Here is a 13,636-nt window from a genome sequence, read left to right on the forward strand (position 1 = left end):
TCTCTTTTCCTTCTTTTACTTAAAATGCCTCAGCTCCTGTTAGCTCTATGAACTTGCTAGACTGCCAAACCAATTATAACCACCTAGGTTTGTTTTACTAGTTGTGTTGTCGTTCATGTTATGTGTTCCATGAGTATTTTCTTTTATATATTCTGTATTATTCCTACTTGTGCATACACTATATTTTAATCTTACGTCCAATTGGGTTCCTTTCAGGTTGAAAGATGGAATGAACAAAGGGAGACTGGGACTTTCCGAAGGCCACTTTAACTTGATGTGGATTTAGACAATGTTGATCATCTTCTTATGAAATTTGGCCTTTTGGTTTCCTTTTGAATGTCAATGGATTAATAAGTATTCTTGTACTATCTTCTTAGAAACCTCTCTCTCATTGTTGCAGATGAATCAATGGATCCTGAAACAATTTAATGTTGTTGCTCTTTTTTCTCAGAACTATTAGCTTCTAGTATATAAAGATTCTTTGTTTTTTGTTACAATTATTTGACAAATATAAGTTACAATTGAATTTTGTTCCAATTAATGTGTACATAGAGTTTATTTATGATTGCAATATAAAGATTTAAATAATAATTATAAAAATATAATAATGTAATTATAAAACATTTAGCGACACTTAATTATGAAAACAAAAAATTATTTAGCACCACTTAATAACCGCCACTAAAATTTTTAAAAATAAATAAAGAAAAACATTTAGCGACACTTAATGGCTGCCACTAAAATTTAAAGAAAAAATAAATAGATTTATTTAGCGGCGGTTACAAAACCGCCTCCAAAAGCAAAAGAAAAGTACCTCATTTTAGTGGCAGTTTTGTAACTGCCGCTAAAAGAAAAAGAAAATTACCTCATTTTAGCGGTGGTTTCAAAATCGCCGCTAAAAGCAAAAGAAAAGTACCTCATTGTAACACTGGTTATGTAACCGCGGCTAAATGCATTCAAAACCACTGCGAAATAAGTTTTTCATTAATTCCCGCGATTGTAGAAAACCATCGCTAAATACTTCGCAACACACTATTTAGACACGGTTGAATAACTGCCGCTAAACACAATAGTTGCGGTTTGTAACCGCCGCTAAACGTTAAAAAAAAAAAAAAAAAAAAAAAACAGTCGCTAAATGCCTTATTTGGTGTAGTGAAATATTAACTGCATGTATAAAATATGTCAACGGCAGACACATAACATATTAACCAACATCTCATGTGTTTGCAGTTATCATGGTCTCATGTGTCTGCAGTTATCATGAAACCATATGAGAAGAAGATATTTTAAATAGATTTGGCAAATAAAACAAAAATAATATTGATTGCAGTATAATGCTCAAACAAATAATTACTCGGAGTAACGAGTTATCGATCCACAGGGAAGTGGGGCGTATCAAGCACTAGCTACTAATCTATTCTTGTGAAGCTAATCCTAATGATTATCATGGATGGTTGATTAAAATAATTAAAAAAAAGTAGCAGGTTTGTGAAAACAATAGAGAGAGAATGAGATTCTTGGAATTCAAGTATTTAATCACCTAGCTAGTGACAACCTTATGAACAATATTAAAACTGGGGTTTAAACAAGTGTGAGAATGCAAAGATGATATAGATTTACTCCCGTAATCTCTAACCCTAGTGAATATTCACTCATGTTATATAAACACCCAACAATATAAGAACAAGCATTCATAATAAACTCCTAACTACTACCATCTCCCGATGTACAATAATCATGAATCAAACTCCCTACATATATGCCCTCTCCAAAGGTGCAACAGTTAAGTGTAATTGTGTGTACTCTCAATTATGCCTAACTCCCGTTATGACATAAATAAAGCTATGAAACAAGTAATTCGGGCCTTGAGCTACTAGCAACAACAATATAATCACAATTGCAACATAACTTATAACCCAAATAATAATATATTGAAGAATATGATAAACATGCACATAGGTTCATAAACACTTTTTACCCAAAAATCTCTAATGGAATTTAGCCAAGCATGGCTAAATTATACATAGCAATTATAATAAAGAGTTTACAAATAATCTAAAAGAGTACCAGAATAAACGAAGTGATTTTCCCAAATCTCCCTAGCTTTCTTCTTGCTTCCAAAGACAACTTGTAGATCTCAATTCTCCTCTTTCTTGTCTCCAAAAGTCTGAATAATTCTCTCTAGGGGTGAACCGAGGCGCGGTTTTATAGCGAAAACCAAACCGGGGCAAAATAGGAAGCTTTCCGCCCAAATTTAGAAGCTGCCAAATATCAGACTCGATGCGTCGATTGGTAGCTCGACGTGTCGAGTCTGTGGCATCGTATTTCACAGCTCGGCACTGCAACTTCTCGACGCATCGAGCATTTGGCTGGACTCCCGAATCGCTACTGGAACTTCTCGATGCGTCGAGTTTGCTGAGCTCCGATCGGATTGGCTTCTGGAATATTTGGACATGTCGAGCCATTGGCTCGACGCGTCGAATCTTGCGTTTCAGCACCATCTGGTCCATTTCGGCTCCAAACTCGTCTGAAATTTCCCTTGCTTTTGCACTTGACCTACAATGGTTCCAAAAACACTAATAAACACCATAAAACATTCAAAACCAGTGTAAACAATATCAAAATTAGAAAACAAGGAAATATGCAATTATTGTGACATTTTCTTGAACTTAAACCCAACAAATATAATCAAACTATCACTAAAAACATGTACAATTTGGCTCACATCAAATATAATAGAAGAGAATAGAAACAAGATGATATGATACACATACCAAGCTCAACCTCAACTTCTTCAGACGTGGAGAAAACATGTACTACTTACTAATACATTTTTCAATATAAATAAATAAATAAATAATTAAATAAATATATATATATATATATGTGTGTGTGTGTGTGTGTGTGTGTGTATATATATATATATATGTATGTATGTATGTATGTATATATAGGTTCAGGTGCGGTTGTCGCGCCCAGGCGCAGTCGTGCGATGAGAGGAGAGCCATTGATTTTGCTTAAATCAACGTTCAAGATTACCAAAAAAATTTTTAAAAAATGAGGTGACAATTTGGTAATTTTTGCATCTATGTCAAATTTAAGGTGCGTGGTTTTTGTGCTTAAGGTGCGTGGGTTTTGTGCTTTATGTGCGTGAGTTTTGTGCTTAAGGTGCGTGGTTGTGTACTTAATGTGAGTAGTTGTTGAAACTTAAGGTGCGTGAGTTTTGTGCTTAAGGTGCGTGGGTTTTGTGCTTAAGGTGCGTGGGTTTTGTGCTTAAGGTGCGCGAGTTTTGTGCTTAATGTGGGTAGTTGTTGAAACTTAAGGTGCGTAAGTTTTCTTCTTAAGGTGTGTTGTTTTCCTTAAGGTGCGTAATTTGTATGCTTAAGGTGCGTAAGTTGTGTGAAACTTGGTGAACCATTTTAAAACCTTAAGGTTCTTTGTTGTGTGTTTGAAGTGCATGATTTGTGTTCTTAACATGTTTTGTTTGTGTGCTTAAGTGCGTGGTTTGTATACTTATGGTGCGCCATTTTAATGTTTAAGGTGCGTCCTTCGCACAACCGCACAGGAAGTCTAACTTGCACCTGAATCTTTCCCTATATATTTATAATGTATACATAGTAGGCGGATTTCTCGGGCCTCGTCAGCCCTCCAAAGCCCGCCATTTCGAGTGACGGCCGGGCTAAAAAGCCCACCAAAAAAGGGGCAATAAAATTCAATGGCCATCCCGTCTTTTTGGCAGGACGGGCTAGCGTAGCGGGCTAAGCCTATTTTGACAGGTCTACATTAATATTATAAACGGTCATACATGAAATTGTGTTTGCAAAAAGATATCATTCCTAATCCTGTTCACTCAATAATTTGGGCAGTAAGTTGACTTTTAATTCAGTATGGACTTTCATGTGCTTAACAGTTTTGCTGAGTTGTATGATTGCATTAAAAAAATTGTAAAAATTCAAGCATGTACATGCACGATGAGAATCCAGCTAGCTCCATATTAATGGCCCTTCAAACATATATACATTCTCATCAATTACTCAGAAACATATCAGTCAGAGAGAGTACGTGTGAGAGAAAAACATAGAAAGAGAGATGGCTTGTGTTGCATTGGCTTCTCTAATGGCAACAATCGACCTTGAGTTCCGAAAACCAAACCACAGAGTGTCTCTTCATGCTGAAAAGCCATTGAATTCTCTGTTTGAGAAGCTTTCTTCTTTGCAAGCCTTTCTGGAGAAGGAATACAACAACGGTGGTGCTCCAGCCCGTCATCTGGCAATCAAAATCAGAGACTTTGCGCTCAAAGCTGAAGATGACATTGAGATACAACTAAGAAGCTTTCTTCTAGCCCAAGACGGAAAGTGTCAAGCCAAAGCTCGTGGGGAACTCCATCAAAGCTTGCGAAAAGCTGCAGAAGATGCAGAAGAGCTGTCCAAGATTATTAACAACAGCAGAAGCAGTGAACCCGAAGCAGCCATGACCAGTGAAACTCATCCATCCATTCATTGGTTGAAACCTGAGAATGTTGTGTTGGATGGACCATCCTTGCCATGCTCTCCAAATCTTGAGGATCAATTTAATGAAGATGCCTTCAATGCGGTAAAAAAGATGTTATTCTATACCTTTGAACCAAAAAACATAGTTTCAATTGTAGGATTGCCAGGCATTGGCAAGACTACTTTGGCTAAAAGAGTCTATGGCTCAGATATGGCAGAAGGTTACATTCGAGCTTGGGTTACTGTGCCTCAAGAGTACAAGGGAAACACTCTTTCTCAACTAATCAAAGAGAAATTACACAAGCACTTGGGAGGTAGGCATATGTATTTTCTTGTTTTGGATAATATACCAAACACCCGAGTTTTGGGTGATATCCTAACATGTCTTCCTAATGCTTCATACCAAATACGTATATTGCTGACAACTCAGTTCAATGCTGTTGGTTGCGATGCTGCCACATTTGGCAATGTGCATAAAATGTGCATATTGGATCCAAACAGAAGTTGGGATCTATTTTGCAACAAACTCTCTCCCAAAGAGCTAAGAGCACCAAAATTTGTAGAAATCGCCAAACATGTTGTGAAGGAATGCGAAGGGTTGCCACGGTCAATTGTTGCGGTTGCAGAGCGTTTTTCTAAATGTGATTACATTTTAAAGGAATGGATGAAGATTGAAAAGGAAGTCGAGACATTGGGACCTCTATACAATGATGCCGAGCACTTAAGTAAGCTTACTCTATCCTACAATCAATTGCCCCAACATTTGAAAGTTTGTTTTTTAAATTTTGCAGTCTATCCAAAAGGCTTTAAAATCAATGTGAAAAGGCTTATTAGGATATGGATTGCTGAGGGATTTGTGAGGCAAATGGAGTGTAAGGGATTTGGGAGGCAATTGGTCAAGGATTTAGAAGAGGAAGGTTACTGCTATTTAGATGGTCTTGTTCATAGTGGTCTGGTCTCAATCAGCAAATGGGAACATAAGATGACTAATGTTTGCTGGATACATAGCTCCTTATGGGACTTCTGTACGAGAGAAACAAAAAAAGAGGGTCTCCTATGTGCGGCGTATACTCGAAAAGATTTAGGATTGCCATTAGACATGTTTGTGAATTCATGTCGTTGGTTAAGTTTATACTCGCATAGGTTGGATTATTATGCGCTCTTTACTACAAATAACCCTCGCTCTCTTTTCTTCTTTCAAGGAGATTTTGTAAAGTCGGTATCTTTCAAGCTATTAAGAATTGTAGATTTGAGTGCACTTCAAATCTTCGAAATAGTGCCATTGCATTTAAGAGATTTAGTTTTTCTGAGATACCTATCTGTACCACCGTGGTTTGAGGGTTTAGACGATGTAGTGTCAAACAATCAGAATTTGCAGACAATTATTGTTTGTGGTGGTGAACCACAACTACTTAAAACTGGCCATTTGTCATTCAGAATTTGGGAGTTACCACATTTAAGGCATCTTGAACTTGGCAATTACTATGAGGTGGATCCTCCAAACAGGAATATTGAGCAATTACAAACATTATCGTGGGTTAGTCCAACTCATTTCACAGAAGAGGTGTATAAGAAGTTCCCAAACTTAGAATATCTCAAGGTTTACTATAAAGGTGCCTTTGATGAGCCATGTAGCAGCCCTGGACCTTGCAGAAACCCCACCATCAATTTGGATTATATTAGGTATTTGTCGAAACTCGAGACACTTACCGTTATAATCCCAGAAAACAGTATGACCCATCTAGAGCAGCTAGTGTTTTCTACAAGGCTGAAGAAGTTGAGGTTGAGCGGGACTAATCTCCCGATAATGAAGTTTCCAAGGGTATTGAGTGCTTTAAAGGTGCTCAAACTAGAAAACGCCTTCTCTGACCTAGTGTGGGGATCATTTGAAGAATTTTATAACTTAGAAGTGTTGCTCATTGAGGCTACAAATCTCCAGAAATGGGTGGTCAAGAGCACCAATTTCCCAAAATTAAGTTGTCTAATCCTAAGACGTTGTTATCGTTTGGAAGAGATGTTATTTGAAGTTAGATATATTGACACTCTAAAGACAATTAAGGTGGAGCAGTGTTCCCCTTATGTTGTCGATGTAGCCATGAAGATTCTGGAGGAGCGAAAGTGGCTTCGGAAAAAGTCAAACGACCCTTGGGAGGCGTACAATATCAGGAAAGCGCGCCTAAATCGAGTTGATGCTTTCTATACGCCACTTACTGTTGTTGTCGACGACGTGATTCATGATGTTCGCTAGCTAGCTAGGTATGTGTTTCTTTTCTCTTCTATTATATTGTTTGTTTTATTTGCCAATCTGTTTAAAATAAATATGTTCTTCAATTCTCATGTGGTTTCATATATGTTCCCCATTTTGCATTGTTTTTTTTCAGTGATGGGGCGAATTCCCTCATATGATGAATCACAGCATACGTTACTGCCCAGTGTCATTATATTGTATTAGAAATAATGATGTGCCCAGGTTAGATGCTAATAATTTCTTACCAAGTATATCCTTAATATTTTTTTCTGTTGTCAATTTTACAATCACTACGTAAAATACAAAGACATATATGCATATATGTGTATACATGTAGTTTGTATAGATATGGTATTTAAAATATATATATATACATGTAGTTTGTATAAATATGGTATAATTTAACAATAATTTTAATTTCTAATTAAAAATTCAATCATTTTTCCAAAAGAGTTTTGTTTTTCATTTAATTTGTATCTTATTTAATATGGATGCTGCGGTTTTTGTTGATGGCGCAGGATATGGGGTGGTAATTCGTGATCATGGTGGCAGGTTCGTCCCAGCCCGGAGCGGAAGGTTGATGTCTCCAAGATCCTTATCTCGTTGAGGCAATAGCTGTTAAGGAAGCACTAACTTGGTTAAAAGGGCGTGAGAACAACAATTTCATAGTCGAGTAGTCTGATTGATTAAGTTTTTGTGTCAATTTTAATTCGCTGTTGTTGGATCTTCCGTATGTAGATTTAATTATTAAGTAATGTTGTTTGATTGCTAGGGACATTGGGAACATGTTTGTTCACCATGTCAAAAGGTTAGCGAATCAAGTAGCTGGCACGGGCAACTAGTTCATCGTTTGTCCTTGGGTCTTGGAACTCTTCACCACCCAGTTGTATTTCACACTTATTTATTAATTAATGCATATTGGTTGTTTGGTTTTCAAAATGGCACCTCTATGGCTCTCTCAAATAGGAGGTCACAGATTCGACAAATACTATATTGTAATAGAGTCAATATTACTCAAGAAAACAAAGAAATAACTATGGAAATTTATGTTTAAACTATCCAAATTAATTATTTTAGTATATAGTTATTAACTCTTTTTATTTAAATTTATATATATTCAAATTTGTTAGGCCCCCGCCAAGGCCCGCGAGGCGGCCTATCTTAGACCCATATTTTGGAGGGCTTTTCAGTTCACTCCTGCCATATGGCAGGCCCCGCTCCATCGGTTCGTTTCGACAGCCTACATTAATGTTCTGGCATAACATTGTTAATCCCTTAAGCTATGGACAAGAGCTGAAAAAACAGGCTTTAATTTATTTGCCGCCTCACCCCACCCCTCCCACGGGCTTTATTTGCTGGCTCGCCCCACCCTTCCCCAATATAGGCAAGTTTGGGTTTTGATTTTAGAGGACCACTTCACTTGGCAATCGTTATACCGTGCACCACGGCGCACATAGCACTATGCGTCCTGTGCCTCCCAAAGCGACGTCGTTTTGGGATGCGCGGAAGGGAGTTGATGTGATTATGTGTATTTGTTTATAAAATTATGTGTATTTGTTTATACAATTATGTGTATTTTTTTATACAGTTATGTGTGTTTGTTTATACAATTATGTGTATTTGATTATACAATTATGTGTATTTTTTATACAGTTATGTAAAACGACGTCGTTTTGCATCAGGGCGCACAATGCAATGCGCGCTCTAGTGCACGATATAAATTGCCTTCACTTGGCCCGTCGCCCTAGGTGGGGCGGTCCTAAGTTTGGCCCACCTATATATATATATATTTGTTTTAATAGAAATATATTATTATGTATAATGATTTTTTAATTTTGGGGTAGCTTGGGTTGATATTCTAGGATTATGAGGTCTATGGATTGAATCTTATCAATGGTACTAGTTTTTTACGCGCATTGTGTGAATGGATAATGCCTAATGATTATTTTTATATAAGTATTCTAAAGTATATCAATGCAAGATTATAATCTAAACAGCTAATTTTTTCAAATATCTTTTTACCAACCGTTGATATAATTCGCTGGTCAAATCCGCTAACTACTGGTTGTCAAATAAGGACATTGCGAGATAGTTCTCACTTCAAATTATTGTGTGATTTGAATACTCTCTTTGACAACAAATCCTTCAAGTAGTTAATATGATTGGCTTTATTAATGATATTTTGTTTAATTTTTTCATGATATAAATAAAATACTTGGTGTATATATATATATATATATATATATATATATATATATATATATATATATATAGCATTATTTTGTATTATAACTTTGATATTTAATTTAAAAAAATACTGCACCAAAAAAGATAATAGACAATGTAGTGAATATAATCAGGTCAAAGTATCTATGAGGTCCCTGTACTATAGTGTTTTGTTCAATTTAGTCCTTTTACTTTAATTTTGTTCAATTGATGAGTCCCTTTACTTTTAAAAGCGAAACAATTAAGGACAATAGTTGATGTGGCACTGACATTACATATGTCACGTCATCATACTTACATGCTAACTCATTATTTCTCTTAATTAATTTATTGATAATGAATAATTTTTTTTTAAAAAAAAGACATTGTAGGGACAATGTAGCGAATATAATCAATTGATGAATTTGAATGTAAAGAATTTTTATATTGGAGAAAAATAAAGATAATATAACTAATGAAATTATTTCTCTTATTTAATTTATTAATAATGAATAATTTTTTTTTGAATAAAGACATTGTAGATACATAATTCTAAATTAAAGAAATGCATATGTATTATTTTTTGTTGTTGCTACTAAATTATTATTTCTCTACAAATCTAATAAGAGTTAATAATGTTAGGCCCTTAACTGGAACAAAAAAATGTCGGTATAAATTTTGTTTCTTAAAATGAATAGTTCATATTATTTTGATTTTAGTATTTTTTTAATGATTTTCCTTATTTACCCTCTATTATATTATTTTCTTTCTGTAAATAACCCTAAATTCCGTTAGTATAAACTTTAGTAACGGAATATTCCGTTAACTTTTTATTATTCTTAACTTACTCATTAATTTCTATAAAAAGGTCTTAGGTTCTAACCTCATCCCAATTAGAGTTGGAATAATTGTTAAACATATACTACGAATATGTTAAAATGTATTATATATATATATATATATATATATATATATATATATATATATATATATATATATATATATATATATATATATATATATATATATATATATATATATAGGGTCAGGTTCCTGTGAGAACATGTCTTCCCGTGCGTTCAGTGCGGCATACTCCATTAGGTATAAATAAATGCACCACACAGTGTTTGAAAATACACCATTATGTGTGGTGTATTTTTTTTTTTTTTTTGTGGTGCATTTTTTTGGCATTTCATTCTGGTGTATTCTCGAACACTGTATGGTGCATTTATGCATACCTAATGGTGTATGCCGCACTGACCGCACGGGAAGACCTGTTCTCACAGGAACCAAAATATATATATATATATATATATATATATATATATATATATATATATATATATATATATATATATATATATATATATATATATAAAATAATAATAATAATAATAATAATAATAATAAAATAATAAAATTTAACATAAACTTTGGTCAAATAATTAGCCGGACTAAATACATAGCATTCAAATTTGAGCATCAAAGATTATAAATCAGGAAATTTAAAAATCATTTGATTTTTTTAAAAAAAAATAAATTTAGGTTGAGTTTTTTTTTTTTTTTTTTTTGTTTAATTAAATCTTCTTTTGATTATTTAGAACAAAACTTGATATTTCAGTTATACTTTTGCATTATTGGAATGATTTAGGTCATTATGATATTAGTATTTTTGTATATATTTTTATAATGGTACAATTATACATTATTTTACAAATATTATACTATTATTTTTTATCGGACAAAATTGTTCTTACATCATTGTGAGACATGCGCAACCTAACTACAAAGTTATTGATCATAAATACAATTACACATGAACTCTAAAACGGTACGACCATTTTCTGAAGAATTGACAATGTTGACATCCCACTGGCTTCAATTGAACAAGTTTACATATCAGAAATTCAGAATATTATCAATGCATGAAAACTTCTAAAACAATTTGTAACTTAATTTAATTTTTACCATATCATTATAACAATATCTACTGTAACCATATATTTTGAATTATTTATTATTATCCTCTATTGACAATAATTGTAGCAATTGTCATTGACAAACTCTCAAAACAATTTGTCTGAACAACGAATGAAAATTAAAAAGATCAATGATTTCATTATTGTTGATGAAAAGTATGTACGCCACTTTATTACTCTTATTAAATTAAATAAATTAGTAGGTACAACAAAAAATAATACATATGCATTTAATTAATTTAGAATTAGATGTCTATAATGTCTTTATTTAAAAAAATTATTCATTATAAAATATTTAAAAAGATATATAATTTCATTAGTTATATTATCTTTATTTTAATTTCTACAATTCAAAGACTGGTTACCTACAAATTTATTAATTTATTATATTCACTACATTGTCCATTGTCTTCTTTTTACATTATCTTGTAATTAAATATCAAAGTTATAAGATAATATATGTTATATATATTTATTTACCAAATATTTTATACAAATATAGTAAATATTAATATTTTGTTCAATACTTTCATATATATGATAACCTACAATACACATCTTGCAACAAATGAAACATGTAGAGGAAAAACTACCACTACCGAATATCAATTTGTGCTTGTAAGATAAAGAGTTCATAGTATCCCAGTCATATACACAACAAGGCAAATCTAAAGCTTCCTACACTATAATCTCATTGCACGATATATCCCTCTATGCGGTACCACCAGTAACCAAACTGCACATGACACACTACCAATAAAAAATAAAATAAAAAAGAGGACATGTACTGACGATGAAGACAATGACAATGCTACCTAAAAGAGAATTAAGAAGAATTAAAAAATTTAAACCAAAAGTAGTATTTATATATTTAGACTATCGCTTTTAGACTAAGTATTTAGACTAACGTTATTACAAAGTTGTAAACATTTATTTTAGTGACATTTATAATCAATCTCTCATATATTATTTTGCATTTATATATTTTAAATTACTGATTTAAATAAACACATTCAACATTGATTTAATTACCTATGCATGAACATCTCCTATATAATATTGCATTGATATACTTTGAAATACTTATTTAAAAATAATTATTGGGCATTATCCCATTCGCGCAAAGCGCGTAAAAAAAACTAGTTAATTTAATTAGAGTAATAATTATGCCAATTTTGATTGGGATGAGTTTCGAACCTAAGACTTTTCTTATATTGAAATCAATGAGTAAGTTAACGGTGAACTAGAAATTAACGGATAATCATATTCATTAAGGATAAATTAGAAAATCTTAAGGAATAATTAAAATCTAATCAATCTGAGCCATCCATTTGATTAAAAAATTTGACCGTCATTTTTTCTACCCATTATAGGCCTAACTCTCTTGGGCTCTTATTAGTATAGTAGAAATAATAATTTAGTAACTACAACAAAAAACAATACATATGCATCTCTTTAATTTAGAATTATGTGTCTACAATGTCTTTATTCAAAAAAAAAAAAAAATTATTCATTATAAAAAAATTAAATAAGAGAAATAATTTCTTTAGTTATATTGCCTTTATTTTTCTCCAATATAAAAATTCTTTGCATTCAAATTCATCAATTGATTATATTAGCTACATTGTCCCTACAATGTGTTTATTAAAAAAATATTTATTATCAATAAATTAATTAAGAGAAATAATTTTATTAGTTATATTGTCTTTATTTATCTACAATGAAAAAATTCTTTACATTCAAATTCATCAATTGATATATTCACTACATTGTCTATTATCTTTTTTTGTGCACTATTTTTAATAAAATATCAAAGTTATAATACAAAATAATGCTATATATTTATTTACCAAGTATTTTATTAATACCATGAAAAAATTAAAAAATATAATTAATAAAGTCAATCATATTAACTACTTGAGGGATTTGTTCACAAAGAGAGTATTCAAACCACACAACAAATTAAAGTGAGAACTAACTCGCAATGTCCTTGTTTGACAATCAACAGTTAGCGGTTAGCGTTAGCGGATTATATTAGCGGATTTGATCAGTGAATTATATCAACGATTAGTAAAAAAATACTTGAAAAAATTAGTTGTTTAGATTAACATGTAAAATGACCTAAGGGTATACATAATAATAATAATAATAATAATAATAATAATAATAATAATAATAATAATAATAATAATAATAATAATAATAATAATAATAATAATTAACGATTTCAACCATATTTCAATATCTCTTCAATATTAGTATATATTTAATATTTTATGCCCTAATTTTTATTTGCTCTCCCTTATGTCCCGTATTTGATTTCAACCATACCTATACAATTATTTTATTGACAATTATAATCAATCTTGATTATATTATCTTGCATTAAACTTAGAATTACCTATTTAAATATGCAAATTCAACCATCTATTAATTATCTATGCATGAACAATTCCAATATAATCTTGCCTTAATATACTTTAAAGTACTTATTTAAAAAAAAAAAACATTGGGCATTATCCCAATCGCACAATGCGCGTAAAAAACTAGTATTAATATAATTGACTAATAATTATTATGTTAATTAAGCTAATAATTACATATATTAGTATAATTACTATTAAACATGGGTCGTTGGATTTTTTTTAATAATAATTACATAATTTCATAATATAAAATACAAAAACTCACAACATAAGACATATACATGCACT

General features: G+C 31.8%; 1 protein-coding gene across 1 annotated transcript; it reads left to right on the forward strand.

Moving 5' to 3' along the window:
* The first annotated feature begins 4,089 nt into the window (after positions 1-4,089).
* On the forward strand, positions 4,090-6,738 carry LOC109183762 (putative late blight resistance protein homolog R1B-23). The gene has a single exon (XM_019333829.1). It carries the CDS (start codon positions 4,090-4,092, stop codon positions 6,736-6,738), a length of 2,649 nt encoding a protein of 882 aa, XP_019189374.1.
* Positions 6,739-13,636: the final 6,898 nt, after the last annotated feature.

The sequence above is a fragment of the Ipomoea nil genome, unplaced genomic scaffold, assembly GCF_001879475.1.
Source record: "Ipomoea nil cultivar Tokyo-kokei standard unplaced genomic scaffold, Asagao_1.1 scaffold1173, whole genome shotgun sequence".
NCBI classification, from domain to species: Eukaryota; Viridiplantae; Streptophyta; class Magnoliopsida; order Solanales; family Convolvulaceae; genus Ipomoea; species Ipomoea nil.